The sequence below is a fragment of the Lasiosphaeria miniovina genome (assembly GCF_030549165.1).
Source record: "Lasiosphaeria miniovina strain SMH2392-1A chromosome Unknown B0T26scaffold_7, whole genome shotgun sequence".
Lineage (NCBI taxonomy): Eukaryota > Fungi > Ascomycota > Sordariomycetes > Sordariales > Lasiosphaeriaceae > Lasiosphaeria > Lasiosphaeria miniovina.
Window position 1 is genome coordinate 3,820,223 of NW_026848226.1, and position 16,887 is coordinate 3,837,109.

General features: G+C 53.5%; 7 protein-coding genes across 7 annotated transcripts; 2 read left to right on the top strand and 5 right to left on the bottom strand.

The window, feature by feature from the left end:
* Positions 1 to 20: 20 nt before the first annotated feature.
* On the top strand, positions 21 to 4,848 carry B0T26DRAFT_482928 (uncharacterized protein). Its single transcript, XM_060435287.1, has 4 exons — positions 21 to 405; positions 474 to 1,813; positions 1,875 to 3,172; positions 3,229 to 4,848. The coding sequence occupies exons 1-4, from the start codon at positions 232 to 234 to the stop codon at positions 4,755 to 4,757; spliced, it is 4,341 nt and encodes a 1,446-aa protein (XP_060292127.1). The 5' UTR covers positions 21 to 231; the 3' UTR covers positions 4,758 to 4,848.
* On the bottom strand, positions 4,809 to 5,830 carry B0T26DRAFT_744081 (F-box domain protein; the record flags this gene model as incomplete). Its single annotated transcript, XM_060444357.1, has 2 exons — positions 4,809 to 5,036; positions 5,111 to 5,830. 2 exons carry the CDS (start codon positions 5,828 to 5,830, stop codon positions 4,809 to 4,811), a joined length of 948 nt encoding a protein of 315 aa, XP_060292128.1.
* Positions 5,831 to 10,486: 4,656 nt separating this feature from the next.
* Positions 10,487 to 12,792, top strand: B0T26DRAFT_756435 (heterokaryon incompatibility protein-domain-containing protein; the record flags this gene model as incomplete). The annotated part of the gene is made up of 2 exons (XM_060446097.1): positions 10,487 to 10,949; positions 11,045 to 12,792. The coding sequence occupies 2 exons, from the start codon at positions 10,487 to 10,489 to the stop codon at positions 12,790 to 12,792; spliced, it is 2,211 nt and encodes a 736-aa protein (XP_060292129.1).
* Positions 12,793 to 12,890: 98 nt separating this feature from the next.
* B0T26DRAFT_613314 (acyl-CoA N-acyltransferase) lies at positions 12,891 to 13,442 on the bottom strand (the record flags this gene model as incomplete). Its single annotated transcript, XM_060435933.1, has 1 exon — positions 12,891 to 13,442. A coding segment is annotated over one exon (552 nt), but the record flags the coding sequence as incomplete, so codon positions are not given.
* A 363-nt stretch (positions 13,443 to 13,805) lies between these two features.
* B0T26DRAFT_756437 (uncharacterized protein) lies at positions 13,806 to 14,440 on the bottom strand (the record flags this gene model as incomplete). The annotated part of the gene is made up of 2 exons (XM_060446098.1): positions 13,806 to 13,928; positions 14,111 to 14,440. 2 exons carry the CDS (start codon positions 14,438 to 14,440, stop codon positions 13,806 to 13,808), a joined length of 453 nt encoding a protein of 150 aa, XP_060292131.1.
* Positions 14,441 to 15,304: 864 nt separating this feature from the next.
* B0T26DRAFT_680617 (uncharacterized protein) lies at positions 15,305 to 16,177 on the bottom strand (the record flags this gene model as incomplete). The annotated part of the gene is made up of 1 exon (XM_060440512.1): positions 15,305 to 16,177. The coding sequence occupies one exon, from the start codon at positions 16,175 to 16,177 to the stop codon at positions 15,305 to 15,307; it is 873 nt and encodes a 290-aa protein (XP_060292132.1).
* Positions 15,895 to 16,855, bottom strand: B0T26DRAFT_876064 (uncharacterized protein). The gene has a single exon (XM_060448078.1). The coding sequence runs from the start codon at positions 16,580 to 16,582 to the stop codon at positions 16,220 to 16,222; it is 363 nt and encodes a 120-aa protein (XP_060292133.1). The 5' UTR covers positions 16,583 to 16,855; the 3' UTR covers positions 15,895 to 16,219.
* Between the last annotated feature and the right edge of the window lie 32 nt (positions 16,856 to 16,887).

Below are 16,887 nucleotides of genomic sequence, written 5' to 3' on the forward strand. Positions count from 1 at the left end.
CCCCTAAAGATGGGCGTAACACAACGCTACGTTGTCGGTCGGGTCAAAAATTCTCCGAAATGGCTTCCCATTTCGCCCACGATTGCCTAAATCTCTGCGCAGCATGCGCAGCAGCGACTTCCCGACAATTTTTGCGTCCCCGAGTTGGTGTCCAGCTCGCACCAAAATATCCGGCCAAGCTCAGCGCCAGGTTTCTATACATTTGTAATAAAAGTCGAAACCATCAAGACGATGGCAAGTTCCAGCAACCCAGGCCAGCCGCCGGCTTCGGCGCCCCAGATTCCGGTAGCCGCAAAGCAAAACGAATACTTCGTTCCCCGCGACGGTATTGACCGAGAAGTCATCGTGAGCGACATGTGCAGTTACCTTGGGAATGACGCAACAGTGCGTCTAGGGACGTTTGAGGTATGGAAAACCCGATGGAAGCAGGAGTACAGAGTATAGAGGTGCTATGGCTGACAACAGATAACCAGAGCCCGGATGGAAAAGTCATACGGGGGTATTATGTCACGGCTTACAGGAACCTGACGTCTGTAGGTAATTTGAACAATGGCTGCGATGGCGCATCAGCTGAGACATTTCTCACAAAGGCCATGGTCCAAGGCCTCAAAGCAGATAGTGCAAGATGGGAGCAAGAGAGACGTGCATCTTCCCGCACGGCTGCGTCCTCCCGCCAATCCGCCAGCAGCCCCCAACAACGAAGCGGTTATACTGTCCAGGAGAACCGCCGCACGTCTGCGTCCTCCCGCCAATCCGCCAGCAGCTCTCAACGACAAAGCGACTACATTATCTGGAAGAACCGCCAAGCAAATCCATATCGCATTGGTATCAGTCCTTTGGGTGATCCCCTGTCTTTCAGTGATCCTTCAGCACTTGGCTATCCTTCCACTTCTTCGGTCCCCGACCTGTACGCCTATCCCACTCCACCTCAGGCTCCCGGTCAGCAGTACGGCTACCCTTCTACTTCTTCGGTCCCAGGCCCGTACGCCTATCCCACTCCACCGCCGGCTCCAGGTCAATACGACTACCCTCCCACTTCTTCGGTCCCAGGCCCGTACGCCTATCCCACTCCGCCTCCGGCTCCCGGTCAGTATGACTACTCTCCCGGTCAGTATGACTACCCGCCTTCTACTTCGGTCCCCAGCCATCCCGCTCTAGCAACACGTCCGTTGTTTCCCCGCTCTCCTGTAGCTCCTCCATATCTCAGTCGGTATGACTACCCACCTTCTACTTCGGTCCCCGGCCATCCCGCTCTAGCAACACGTCCGTTCCATCCCCGCTCTCCTGTGGCTCCTCCAAATCCCGGTCAGTCCGATCAAGGCTCACCTGCGGGTACGTCGGGTTTAAGTGGGCACTACTATGATCCAGGGCCGCAAATGTCGACTTCGGATGGCAACACGACCAGTATGGCGCCGGCAGGAGCCGCAACCGACTCTGGGTATGCTTCGATGTCGCATGTACCCAATAAAGCCACTCTCCCGCCAGTCGTCGAGTCGGGACCTAATATCGGTACCATTGGTCCTGATTTGGAGATCGAGCAGAGTGTTGACGAGAACCTCTTCCCCGAAAACGACACAGCCACTGTATACTCAGCAGCTGACCATCTGGATGACTACCACTTGAACGTGTACGAATCCGAACTCGCCGATGGTTTGGCGAACTGGGTGCGGATGCTGCAGCCCGACGTAACTGCCAAGAAGACTATGGCCGATACCCTGCCTGACCTCCTTAGGAATTTTGCGTTACGACTGGGCCAACATTCAACCACGCAGTCGGAAAACTCGGTCATGTACTTTGTCCACCGCTACAGACAGTAAGCGGATTTGTCCCGAAATGCTAAGCTCGTGGGAGTCAGTCACTAACAACTCAACCAGCAATATCGCGCGGCGCTTTAGGGAAGCTCTCCTGGCCACAGCAAACGACGAAGACGCTTCTTCCAAGCCACAGGAGTTAGTCGACAAAGAAAAACTTAGAGACAGCGTGCAAAGGTGGCTTGAAAATCTCACAGACGAACCCAGCCTAGTCGACGACGTCCCAGAAGCCCCTCCTGCAAAATTGGATGAACAAGAAATGGCTGCCATCCCGGATGAGCAAAAGTATCGCGAAGTTGCTTTCAAATCCCCTGCTTACAAGTGGCTTCTCGCTTCCCTCGGCAAGAATGCCGGTCTCAGCACTGGCTCCCCGGATGACGCCACCGCAGTCATCAGAAGTCAGATCTCCAAAGCTCTGCCTCGAGCGAAGGCAGTCAGCAGCAAAGTCGCATCAGACGTCCATGCCATTGCTATCAGGTGTGATTGCGATGTTGAAACGTTCGTCCGACATGAGTATCCAGACACGGCCGGGGAGTTCAAGCTTGGAGAAGTCATAGCCATAACCGGGTTTCCTACTGATGCTCAAGCTCTCACCTGCTTGGCATACATGGAGCAGACGTGGCCGAGCACAGGAGGTGATGTGTTGTCGGCAGTGCAGAGAGCCTTTCAGAGCGGGAAGCCAGCATCAGGTAAGCGCTCTTATCGCTGTTTACGGCCGGGACAGCTGACAGCCATGCTTCCTATAGAAGAACTCTCTGACAGGACTCGAATAACTGCCTCCGCTTTTGATGGCTCTCTCACCCTAGAAGTCGAAGGGACTGTTGATGTCATAACGGAAATGGCCGAACAGATCATTTGGCTTGCTGCTGCTCTGAGAAGCAGTGAGGGGGATGAACTGACGTACTGCACTCCATTCATCAAACAGATCACGAACTCGGAGGGAAAGCGACAGGCGGATGTCGGTTTCGACTTGAGCGTACGAGAACTAGACCAGAAGCCGAATGGCACCTGCTGGCATGCCATGTTTCGGAACCCAGTCGTCGTAAGAGGTTATCCCATCCGTCGAAGGCCACACGATGGAGTTGGACTGGAGGTGCCCCTCCACATCATGGCCGGGCTCGGCCAGGCCACCCACGTCACTGAATTTCTGGGAAAGTCTTACATCAAGGGCTTTGCTTCGATGTTCGTCGCTGTGGATCAAACGGATGGAGTCTGTAACTGGCATCACCTCTACAACTCGGACGGGACGAGGATATCCTACAACGAGGCTGGGGACACATCGGCCGGCCAGGTTCCGGCTCATGTGCTCTCCACATCGCGACACATCGTCGGCTGGTGCACTAAAACCAGCATTTTAGCAGGTAAGCCGGGGCTGCCTCGAACCCGGTAATGGATCACATTGACTAACACAAGCTAGGGTCTTCCAATGCCAACTACAAAGTCAAACGATCGGGATTACCACAAGCTGGCCGAGACTTTGCTCTCGACAAGATCTCTCTCTCGTGTGGCCAGATGATAACCGGGGGAGCCACTTTCAGCATCGGCAAGAAGGACGTGCCAATCCACGTTTCCAAGGGTGGATACGTCGAGAAGCTTCGTTGGATCACCCAAAGACATGTTGTTCTCTGGGACGTAGAAGCCAAGCGTGGTTGGATGGTCGACGGGGCCACCGCATTGCATCACCTTCTGCGCGGCTCGTTGGAGCATTCGCGCACTGACAGCTTTCGGTCCGAGTTCCTGTTCGACTTCTCCAAACTCAAGGATGGTTCGGCAATCGAGGTTCTTCTCAAGCCGGAACACCGTCGACTGTTACTTTACCCTTCGAAGGAGGAGACACACACGGAGACCATAACAGGGGTCGACGGCGAGACGAGGACCGAGACCAAAACCAAAATAACCTATACAACTCTAGGAAACAAGGTGGAGGAGATCTACACCTACCTTGAGAGGATGATCGAACACAAGTCCCAGATTGAAAACACCAAAGGCTTCAACGCCAAAGTCCGGCTCCGGAGGCACCTTGAGGGCTGGGATTTCTCGGATCTGGCAACCAACCACGACCCTTCCCATCTCCGCGTAGCTACTCTGCCTGCAAGCGCATTCAGCTGGGTTGAGTTAACAAGGATCGCACAAGCGATGACGCTGTTTGGCAAAGGTTTCGGGGACCTCTTATCCCCGACCACCGACTCGGCAAGGAACAGGTGCTCCAGCTGGGGATCTGTTCCCACAGCCAAACACTACCTCTGTGTTCGTGTCGCGGACCTACAGAACATAGCTGAGGATTCCGGAGGGGATATCTTGGCAGACCCCATCCACATTTCGCCCGACCTGGTCTGGATGAACCCTTCTAGAGACGATCCTTTCGGATGCGTGTGCGACGCGACACAGACACTGGGAAAACACCCGTCTCCCGTCCAGCAACTCGTGCCTTCTTCTTGGCGACGTATCGCCACCGGCAGCTCTCTCAGTCTCATCGGCATAGGAGATAGAGCCGTCATTTTCGGCCAGGGCAACGGCTTCCAATGGACGTGGCCAGACGGTAAAGGGGTTATGCAACCGCAGAGCAACATCACTCCAGACTCTCCAGCAGGGACTACCTCCAGCAGTGCCAACGACAGCTCTTCGGCGTCTCACACCAGTCAGTCCGTCGCGGGAGCGTCCCCTCTCACGCCGGATACGCCAATGTCGTCGTTGTCGACGCAAGCCAATATGAGCGTTCAATCGCCCCAGGGGAAGGGTACACCCGAGCTATCAACTACTAGCTCGAGCGAGTCATCATCTCCGGCTAGGTCAAGTCCCGCTCCTCCCCGGTCGGATACTGCGACCCCGGAGAGAAATAAAGCAGAAGAAGAGGGAACATGTGCGGAACCGACGAACACTGTTGTGGGAGTGAAGAAAGGGGGTATTCTTCGTCGGGCCTGGGCTATATCTTTTTGGCGAAGGTGAGGGGAGTATTTTGAAGGCGACAGCATTCCTTATTGCTAAAGTAGCCTCCTCTCAGAGCAGCCTCTGGTAGCTCAGTTGGCAGGTTTTTACCTTCGCCACTCGATCTCCACAGGAGCTGTGCCTGTTTGCACTATCGGAAATGCTCCAAAAAGCCATCTTGCGCATATACCTTGTCGCGAGCCTCAAATGCCCATTTCTCGCCCCTCGAGCCGATGATGTCTTTTTCGAGAGCGATTTGACACCCCGAACACGATATTCGGTATTCGACTCGACCAGTGTCTATCATAACAAGGAATTGCACACGAACCCATAAAGTTAAAATTTTCATTTCGTCCCGAGTGTGCTGGATGCACCTGCGTGAGAGGGTGCGGTTGATTTCCGGAAACCAATTTGGCCTGATGCACAGAAACGACCTTAGTTCGAGATCTGTATCCGGTTTCCTTCGTCGAATATGTCCCAGGCAAAGTCTTGAATGACGCGAGTTGGTCTAGTTGGGCCTTGGTCAAGTGGAATTGCTTCCGGACAGCGGCAAGAGGTTGCAGTTGGGTTTCCGGGGCCGCTTGGAGGCATTTAAAACAGCACCGAGTCCAGGGGAGGAGCGATATAAATCCGCCAAATTCACCGCAAAGAGTACAAGCCTTGGTACAAAATTCGCGGTAAAAGTCGGATAGAGAAACGCTGACGGCAAGTCGTGTCCGTGACAAGGCGCAGAGAAGGCTTAGTCCATGCGAAACCACCGCCTGGTATTCCTTAAGAGAGTCTACCGTCTCTCTCGATTTGAGATTTGTTTGTCGAAAGTTGAATATTGAATACATATCCAGACGTAATAATACGTCGTATAAGAGCTCAAGGGGTAGTCGATCGAGAGAGCCGAGTCCTGTACTAGAAGTCTGCGGGAAGGGTGTTGCTATCGGCATACGAATGCCGGCGTGTTCGCGAGGCGAGAACCATATCACGGAGCGACAGAAGTCTTTGCGATGGTAGGCGGCGGCTCGAACAATGGCATCAGTTTGTTCCTCGCGGAAACTGTATTCGGCGACGGAGCGACATCCGCGAGGCATAGGGGCGGCCATTCTTGACGTTTGTCGGTGTTTTGGGCGGCGCTGCGTGATAGTTTCTGGAATCTGTGCGCCTTGGACTTTAAATCGGGGCCAAATAAGGATCGCGTTGAGATGCGCTCACCAGGAGAAAGTCAAAAGGCTTTCAACTCGCGTGAATTCAGCGCCGTGTCGACACGGAGCGGCTCATTGGAGGCCAGCGGAAGCAGCACAAATATAATGCGGGCAGACTCGGATGTTGTGTGGCAATTCGAGAAGTCAAGAGTTCAGCAGCGCTCTATTGGTGCTGACGCGACGCGTTGGGTTTGGCAGACGGGGAAACTTATTCTGTGGCCGGGTGCCTGCCCGTGCTGAGTCAAGATCCACAGTGTACACACTCAGTATGTACCGTACCTCGCACAAGCTCCAACATTTGCCACATCCTCACTCTCGAAGCTGGTAAATACCATCGCCCCAAACAATAAATTTGAATTTATCCCCTCAGGACCCATCTTTCGTAATCGTTGGGATTTCACTATTATCTAAACAGTTAAGTAAATAATATCTTATCCTGTTCGGACGACAATATTACTGCGAAACTCTGAAAAAATTACCATGTGAAATTGATAAGACACCTTATCGCCTTTCCGGATTGGCTAACCTATGTGGAAAAGTGGACCCGATTTCTCAGTCACATCAATATGGGTAGCCCCTATCACGTGCCTATCTGCCATTCGGTCAGCACACTTTCCAAAATTGATGCAATGTTACGATCCTGGTTCAGGGTGCATGAGGCGCCCTGCTTCCGCCCCGTGATTGGGTGACGTGGTGGAGACGGACAGACCCCACCCAGTGTGGGTGCGGCCAACCAGGAAGCGCTCTGCCTGATTAGCTGCCAAGACCAGCAGAGCGGACGGAGCGGGCGCTCTGTGGGGCCCCTGCGCTCTGCGAGCAGAGCGCCCTGGACCCACGGAGCGCAGACACCAAGGACTCTGATTGGTCCGCCTTAGATAGATATATACGACGACCGTAGCCACGGTCTTAGATAGTTCTTGCTTGGTTCTTCAAGCAAGCAATACACATTCACTGCACTCATACACTTTGAGTGGCATTCCGATTTGACTGTATTACCCGTGCGATAGGAGCTTGCCCTTTGTTCTATCTTCATAATTACCAACCCAGCATTCTGTGGAGCCCGTGCTCCCTTACAGACAGACGACCCTGAGAGTCGAGTGGTTTGTAATATGCAACCGGTATCATTATGTGTATAACTCTACGGAAATTTTGAATCTAAAGCCCGATTCGTTTTATAAGGGAAATTGGCTGAGATATAAGCGTTTAAATGCTTTCTAGCGTGGTGGGGCGTGTGACGGCCCGCCTTACGCAGTAGGGATGTCAATAGTTGAAGGCAGCAACGAATGTGGATTTAAAGCTAAGGAAGAGAAAGGAATCTATCGCGGGGTCCGCGCAGGGCGCGAAGAAATAGGTAGTGGTGCCAGTGCGCACAGGCCACACACAATGCAGCCAATAGAATCAATCCTGTCACATGAGCCCTGTGGCGACCGTGACAGGGCGTGCGTAAAGGTGGGCTTGCGCACGTGACTACGCGAATTGCCCTTCAACCCCGCGTCGAATTTCCTCGCCCACCTATTACAAACCACTCGACTGTTAGGGTCGTCTGTCTGTAAGGGAGCACGGGCTCCACAGAATGCTGGGTTGGTAATTATGAAGATAGAACAAAGGGCAAGCTCCTATCGCACGGGTAATACAGTCAAATTGGAATGCCACTCAAAGTGTATGAGTGCAGTGAATGTGTATTGCTTGCTTGAAGAACCAAGCAAGAACTGTCTAAGACCGTGGCTACGGTCATCGTATATATCTAATTCAGGTAACCAATCAAGACTCTTCCTTTGCGTGCTCAGTGCTCCTCCTAACGCTTGGTACACCGAGCGTCTCAGAGACTACCGAGCGCCCTGCTCGGCAGCGCTGGCATCAATTCAATCAGGCCAAATATGAAGCCTTATTTGACTGTATTTGAGGCCCAAAATGGTGTATTTATCTGTGTAAGAGGCTCTCTCTGATTGGGTGGGTTTTATTTGACTTAATTGACGGAATTTGCCGCTCCACCAAAAAACAAGAAAATCGAGCCCTGAATGGCACCTTGAGACCGGAAAAAAGCCCTTGACCTTCAGGATCCTCATTTACTCGCCCAATTCTTCTTACACATGAGGTAATTCAGGGTTTCGACGACCATACTATGTCTCTGTGTGCCAAGGACCAGTTTTCCCTGGCTGAATGCCCTCTCGCACTCTGTTGACATAGACGGTATTGACAACAAGTCAAAAGCCATCTGTAAGGAAACCACCCTCGTAACCACCATGGCCACCGCCACCAGGGCCACCCTCGCCACCATAGCCACTATCGCCACCGCTAACAGGGCCACGCACTATCGCCACTACCACCCTGGCCACGCAAGGATGACTCGTAACCCCTTTCACGTGTATATAGACCATGGCCTTCGCACACCTCTTTAGCTCAGGCCAGGTTGAAGTCTTACGCCAATACCAGTCATTGCTCGCCCTGCTTGTTGCTCCTATTGTGACCACCTTGATCAGGCGTACCTGCCTTCTCTTACAAAAAAGAAAAAGCCTGCGAGGTGTGCAGGCGTTAGTTTTGTGGTGTTAGGTGTCACGGCCACCACTGTAGACCCCTCCATGTAGCTGACCCCGCACTAGCCCCAATCAGGAATAGGGCTGCAAGTGGGGCTTGCAGCCTCATTGCATAGTTGCGGTACCACGGACCATAGTTCGGCCGTGCCGTAACAGTTCCTATCCTTAGGGTTTAGCAGGAGTTTGTTCCTGGGGCTGGCACTGGCTACCGGGAGTAGTTTCCACTGCTTGTTTGCTACGCAATCACAATATATAAGTCACAGGGCGTTACTCTTGATAAGGTGGTTTATGATATCTCCGCGCCAGAGTTCGCGTCCGGCCTATCGTACATAGCAGTTTCCAGGGTCAAGACCTTGGATGGCCTAATGTTTGAGTCGCCGTTTGATCGGAGTAGAATACACCGCGAAGTGCCGGTACAGAGCATACAATTGAAGATAGTGGATTACGAGGCAAAGAAGTTGCAGCTATTAGATCTATAGGAAGATAAGGTTGACTCGAGCGATATGAGCGGGTATATAACTAATAGCTCTATTGTATAGATATAAGATTTAGTTATGTAGGTTTAGCCGTCGTTATAAGAAAAGATCTCTAGAGCATCGGAGTTGTTGGCCTCCGGGCAGGATATTGTCGCTTCGCTTGCTCTCTACGTTATCTAAATAAGCTAACTATCGCGCTCTAAATTACCAGGAGCGAGAGAGAGGAAGGAAGCGTCCCGTAGCGCAGCGAAGGGTCACGCGACTGACGAACGAAGCGACGCCAGCAATTTTAATTTTAAGTGGAAAATTATTAGTAAGATAGGCTAAGAGCGAAGAAGAAACCTAAGGTATCTTTTATTAACTAGAAGACCTCGAAATAAGCAGAATTTGATATGGCATCAATGATGAGCTACGGCGTTCTTGCGCGATAATTGAGATCTGGGAGCTCGGTGTGAAAAAGGGGACGTCTTCAAGTTTACATGGAATTCAACGATTTGGTGTGGGTCATTGCCACTACTGGACAGCCACTGCAGGAATCCGATGCCATCTCCAGATATGTCCGTAACGCCAACCGATCCGGGTTTACAGAATGGGCATCCATGAGCGCGACGACACAGGACAGCATGGGCTGCAGAAGTCCCAGCCTGCTCGAGATCCAAGCCAACTTGATCAGGTATGCACTCAACAAGGAAGTAAGTAAGCGACTAATTACTCAGCTGCAGCTACCGATAATGATAAGAAGAACAAGAACAAGGGCTCGATAGCAGAGCGGGAGACCGACGGCGTGAAGCGGCGTTGCGACGGCACCGTGATCCGCGACGGCAGCTGCGACAACTGCAGGAAGGCCGGCCACTGGGCAAGAGAGTGCCGCCAAAAAAAGAAGCCCGCCGCCCACAACAATTCGCACTCGTCTAACTCCAGCAATTTATTCTTTAAGCTAGATGCGGACGACATAGCCGCCCTCGTAGAGGAATATGACGACTTCATAGCGGAACAAGTCAGAAAGGAGGTTGTTTTACCTGATCTCTCGGGTGTGCTATCGCGCTAGGACTTGGGCATGGGCCGAGGGCGATTTCCCGAATTAGGCAGTTTAGTTGCAGGTAGAGGGGGGTGGGCGCTGCAAATTTGCATCCGCTTAATTGAGAACTTGAAATGGCGCGAGGTTGTTGATGAAATGGACGGGTTGGACGGGGGAAGATAGTCGCAAGGATTGGTAACCAATCCAATTACATTCAAGTCGGAGACATTCACCGCCGAGAGCCCCACGGTTGTTGTTTGCTTCAAGTTTCGGCCAACCAGAGACATGCATTGCTCTTGCCGAGACTAGGTCCTCTTGGTGGCTGTGAAGCAGGCCGCTGCAGCCTAAGTCTGCAGCCTAACCCCGGCCTATTTTCTTGGCGAAGTCAATCTATTACTCCAAGAACGTCAGCTGCAATCCGCATACGAGCCCTAAAACTCCACCCGTCAACGACTGAAACTTTGTTCAAAGCTCAAACCGGGGCGGTGCCGGTTTGTAAAAAGCGAGCACAGGGGAAGACTGGTCCAGAATGGCATCGCGGTGTGGATACTGCGCCGGCCTGTCAATCGAGCGGCTGGTAGACTTGGCCAAAACGGAATTCTCGGCTCACGCCTTCCCCCAACGAGCATTCTACCAACATCACCCGTCATTTGGCGACGTGGAGCAGTCGGCGACGGGTGGCTGCGACTTGTGCCAACTCATCCTAGAATGCTTTAGGGGCACCCCCTGGGATGACTGCTCGTTCTGGCCGTCGGGTTGGGAAGGCCCGCGTCTCGACATCGACAAGTCGGCGTATGCAGCCGCCAAGCAGCTCGACGTGTCCGATGTAAAGCTCTGCATCAACACAGACCACGTATGGTCGTCCCAGCCGCTCGAAAGCGTAAGCCTCTTCAACAAGCTTCTTGTCCATGTCGGCCCTATCCAGGAGGATGATGAAGAGGACAGCGATTGGCCATTTCCCTTTCTGTCCCTAGCTCTCAGCACCCCTCGAGGTATGATGCCCGTTAATTACCATCTCCATATCGGTCCACGCCGTGCTCTCCTTGAGCAGATAACCGACAAATAGCCTCGCATGAACAACGTGCAGACGTGAGGGTCGCCATAGACAACTGGCGCATCGGCCGGCTGCAGGTAGACCCCCATCTCGGAGCACCTGTCAACCACGCCATTGCAAGGAAATGGCTTCAAGACTGCGAAACCCTGCACCCCGCTTGCTCAACCGGCCAAATCCCTGAGCTGCCGACACGAGTCATCGATGTTGGGACGGACGAGGACGCGCCTGAAGACGCACGTCTTGTTTTGTCTGAGGGGAGAAGGGAGAGATACGTCGCACTCAGCCATTGCTGGGGCGGCCCGATCACCACCCTGCTGACAACCGACACATATTCCGACTTCCAAATTGCCCTGCCCCACGCGGACTTGCCCGCAAACTTCCGCGACGCCATCATCATCACCAGAGAACTCTCCATCCGCTACCTGTGGATCGACTCGCTCTGCATTCTGCAGGACTCCAAGCTTGACTGGGCGGCGGAGTCGAAAAAGATGGGCACTATCTACCGCGACTCTGCCGTCACCGTTTCGGCCGTCGTTGCACACAATAGTGCTGTGGGCATCCTCGACCCAAGGCCAATGTACAGGTCGACGCCCGCACCCACAACACTCCGCGTCTACGAGGACAGAACCCGGCGGGAAGAAGTGAGGGTAGAATGGGTAGACGCGGAAGACGAGTGTCTGCGGAACTTGGCTCTCAGAGGCCCATTGTTCACCCGGGCATGGACCCTGCAAGAATTCATCTTGTCGTCAAAGCATGTTCTCTACGGGAATCGGCAGATGTACTGGAGGTGTCCAGCCGGCTTCAAATCTGCCGACGACAGCCCCGGCGACAACAAATTCCCAACAGAATCGTATCACGCCCTATCTGACGTCGTGCATTTTAATCCTCTGGAGAAGCTAGCACATGATGGCCCTTTGAGTCGCGAGGCCTGTTTGGACGACTATTATGACCTGGTTGTCGAATATTCGAGTCGAAACATCACCTTTGACTCTGACAAATTCCCTGCTTTTTCCGGTGTTGCTCAGCGTCTGCAGCCGGTTATTGGGGGCGACTATCTGGCCGGGCTGTGGAGTAGTGACTTTTGCCGTGGCCTTCTCTGGTATGCTGGCGTAGGTCAGTGTATCCATGTGCCGCAGTATCGTGCACCGTCATGGTCGTGGGCTGTGAGCAACGACGAGGTCCTGTTCGGCAACAACAGGGAAGATCCGCTGCTGCCAAGCGGGCACAAAGCTCAGCTCGTTGGATACTCTGTTGTGCTGCAAGACGAGACAACCCCATTCGGAGAGCTCACCTCGGCCTATCTCGTTCTCAAAGCGCCTACCAAGACCCTCGTCCGGAGCTCTCAAGTTGTCTCGTCATACCAGCTTGAGGGCTCTGTCGGCCTGGGCTACTTCGATGAGCCCAACCGGCATGTTGCCGACGACGAGACAAGCGTCATATCGACAACGACAGACTTATTTATGATAGAGAACGATAGCGCTTCCGATGAGGACTATATTTTATCAGTCATTACTCGATATGGCGAGGATGGCCGTCACTTCGAGATTGACTTTGACCTGTTCGACGACGTGGAGCTTGTTGTTATGCTGGTGCACGCCCGCGACCGCACACCCGATGCGCTGCCCGAGGAGACAGTGCCGGCACAGTGCCTAGTACTCCGGTCGCTCCCAGGCAAAGGAGAGAACACGTATGAGCGGGTAGGCTACGCTGCACTTCGTCTCGCCGAAGGCGGCATGCGCTGGCTTGAGACTTGGGAGAGCCGCGAGTTGAAGTTGGTGTAGTTTGCGTACAGGGTGTTTCTCGACTGCAGAGCACCCCTCGGCATCAATATGTCTAGCTTGAACCTCAAATAATCACGGTTCAAATCATGTCCCAATTCCTACTCGAGATCCTGTCTCAACAAGCCATACATCAAAATGTCAAACGCCTCCCCGTGCTTGAACCCAGCCCCCCGCCTGCACCCCTCGAACACAAACCCCGCCTTGGCCAGCACCCTCGCGCTGGCGGGATTGAAGCTATACACCCCCGCCTCAAGCCGCTGCAACTCCGCCTCAGGGACCGCCGCGAACGCCCAGCGCGCAAACGCTGCCACGGCCTCGCTCATGACACCCCCACCCCAGTACGCCTCACCCAGATAATATCCGATCTCGAACGTGCGCGCCTCGTCACCCCCCAGCACCCGCAGGCTGACGCCCCCGCACACGGCGTTCGTCGCGGGATCGCACACGGCGAAGCTGCGCCGCGGCGACTCGACAGCGCACCGTGCGATCCACGCCTCTGCGTCGCGCAGCGTGTACGGCGACGGGAAGTGCGCGCGCAGACCCCGCGCCAGGCGTGGGCTGTTGGCTGTTGCGACGAGGGCCGCTGCGTCGGACGCGTGGATCGGCCGGATGATGCTTTTGGGGAGGGTGAGGATGGGGGTCGGGAGGGTGGTGGTGGACATTGTGAGTGCGGATCTGAGGCAGGAGGTGTTGGTGTTTGTCCCGCGTTGTGGCTGTCTCCAATGTGTGTGCTCTCTATCCTGACTTTTAGCATGATAGGAACATTTCAGGTCAGAACTATGATGGATTGGTAAAGGCTGGCATGGGGTTTTATTTCAGGCATCGTTCCTGAGATGAGTCACGAGTCTCGAGCATAGCCACAGCATAGGCTAGTCCCCAAATGACGGTGTGAGAAATTAGGCCATGATCTACCCATAAGCTCCGGGAAAACATTGGCCCGAGCCTTGCCATGTATAAATCTCATCTGTCTCCTGTTCATGCACCCAACCCCAGATCCCATTTAGCACCCTCCATCATTCCGAGACCTTGTCCATCTCCATTAGCACCTTGCACCCTGACCTTGAGCTGCCGATGTCCGTATTTGCCTCGCTAGGCGGGATCCGTGTTACACCGTCAACATTGAAGTCTTTGCCGAACTAATAGGCCGAATTGTTCTGCCGCGAGCGCTTCGTCGATGCCGGTGAGAAGAGGTGTGTGTATTTGGCGAGGTTGTTCTTGTTCTTTTTGAGGGTGCCACCTTCTTGTACTAGCTATCGACAAGCAACAAACCATCGCCCAGCTAAGTGCGCGGAATGACTTCCATGATAAGATCATGTACAATTTTTGGGTCCTTGAGCCTCATATGCCAGTTCTTAAGTTCCAGCTTCTCAAGCACCTCGCTGGACAGGCTGGTGTAAAGGACAGCCCAGACAAAGAAGCGGTCCATAGCCCACTTCGCCTTCGCGTCGTCGACCTCAGCGACTTCGTATTCATTGGCGTCGGCCGGGGCGTCGTCGGGCTCCTTGGTGCCCTGTCTCTCCAGGAAGTGGAGGACGCCGTACACGAGCAGATGGCTGCGCAGTGAATTGTTCCAAATGACGAGGTTCTCTTTGCCCGTGAGAGTGATGACGGGCACGGCAATCTCCTCGATTGGCGTGAAGTGAATCATGATGACTTGGCTATTTCGGAATTGATGTACGACTGAGAAAGACGATTGACAGTCGGATGGTCGCTGAATGATCGCGAAGTCGGCGATCGAGGTGGATTTTCCGAGTGCAAAAGGCAGCGCAGGAAATTGCCGAACTGTAGTCGGGTTATGCCCCAAATGAAGGAATGAACGGAATCGAGTGATTAATCTTGTTCGTGATTGAGTATTGGTGTTGGTTGTCACTAGGTAGACTGGTCAGTCAGTCAGTGTCGTGTCGGAAGGAGCTCTCTATGAAAGGGCGTGGCCGGTTCTAACGAGGGGCAGGTGGCAAAACGCAAAACGGCTTTCTGCCTTGGCTCTAGGCTAGGACTGCGTCACGTGGAAACCAATTGAGGAATCTCCATGCTATCGTCCAAATAGTCTGGATAATAGCATTGGTCTAGTGACTTGGCGATCTGGCGTCTGGCCGTCGACGTCACTGGCGGTGTTGCATTTCTAGGGGTCCTACTAACATACTGCCTACTGCTTCACGATCGGACAGGTGCTTGTATTACTGGGAGGTGATATGATCTTGTCAAACACTACAAAGCCAGTAAGACACCTACTGATACTATTACCAACATATAAATATCCACGGCAAATGCAAATTATTCATGGATGACGAGTCACTTTTGCGTATCCAGTTTATTTCCCATCTATCTAGTTCATTTCCCATCTATCTAGTTCATTTCCCATCTATCCAGTCCATCCTTCATCGGCCTAGTTGATTCCTAACCCATCCAGTCCATTATGACTCAGGTCTGTACAACAATGCTTTCATCTCGTCCGCCGCCGAGCGAGCTTCAAAGCGTCTCCTGCTCCTCCTTCGGGTAGCCACTGCACGTCCTAGAAGTCAGGCTCGCCCCTGGGATCGTCCCAGGACCAATTCTTGTAGGATTCTGATTTCGTCCATAGGGTTCGTCGCCCAGTGACCGCGTCAAATGCATAAACGTCAGTTCCAGAGCTAACTTCACTATTGCCGGTGTCTTTCCAAGACAGGACCTTGACAGTTTTTAGGTTAGGGAGTTTGCCAGCAAGTTTGGTTGCCTGTTCCCCCATGTGCCGAATCAACGTCGAGGTGTCGTTTGAGCGATACCCAGAGAACCTGCATCCGCGCGAGTGGTAGAGCTTCGGGCCAGCACCTAGCGGGCCGACAAAGCATAGGCTGACCAGCACCTCCTCGAGTGCAAGGGGTGGCTGGTTGGATTTTCTCTCGGGCGTGTCGAGAAGGCATTTGCAGACGAACGCAGTGCGGCAGTGGAACTTCTTCAGCGTCGGAATGCTGCCGAGTAAAATGCCGACCGAGCGGCAGAAGTGGCCGCTCGGCTGCATTGAGCAGCCATTCCGCGCATACTCCCCAACGACGTCCAGGCATAAGTTCGTGATAGTCAGATCGCTGGCCGAAAACACACGGGCCAGGTTGCCCCGGACGAACCCCCCGGTCGCCCACCGCGACATGACATCTTGGTTCCGTATATTGAGGAACGCCGAATAGGAATTGTAGGAATGTACTCCTATGTCTCGAATGCTTAGATTTTGCAGCTGGCGCAACTGGGACAGAGTCTTGGTGAGAGCGGCTAAAGACGAATGAAACTTTGTTCGGTCCTTCGGGTACATCAGGCCGCCAAAGCTCCGTCGCTTGTCGAGGTAGAGCTCGACGGATTTGACGTTTCCCCGGAACATGTTCGCAAGGGCGCACTTGTTTTTCGCAAGGTTCATTGCCAACTTAGTCGTCAATTGCGTGTGTCTAAACATAACCTCCTAAGCCTGTTCAAACCACCGCTTCGAGACCATGAGGCGGGTGATGTCTTCTCGGAAGAATTTTTTGCCTCCCAAGTGGCCAATGATCTGGGCAAAGATATCAATTGGTAGCCCGGTGAGTGTGGTTGACGGCATTGTGATGGGGAGGCCAAGAAGTGCCGACATTGGTGACATGTCGCTGTTGCGGGTAACGAGCGCTGAGCCAATGTCGTGGCCATCAACGTCAGCATTGGCATTGGAATTAGCATTAGCTAATGACGTAGCGGTTGCGCCGCCAACAACTCTGACTTTACTGCGGCGATCGGTGTTGTCGCCATCGGCGGATTCTCTCTCCCTCTTCCTTGGTCGCAGAGTCGGGGCCATCTTGGATTTCGGAAGTCAGGTTCGCTGTTACTGCGCCTCGGAATTTCGGACTCGGAGCAGAAATGCAAATAGAAGTGGCAACAGTTGCGGGCGTAGCAGGTGAAGGCGTGGGATTGCTCTCTGTGTAGAAGGTAGCAAAGAGAAGCGACGGTGAAGATGATGACATACTGGCTTCCACTGCAAAGAGAAGAAAGTGGACAAGGCTGGGTGCCGGCTTCCACTGCTAAGTGAAAAGAGGGAAGTGGGGAACAAGGTAGGGTTGTTGGCTGAATTTATACATAGGCGGCGCTAAACGGCATGTGGCC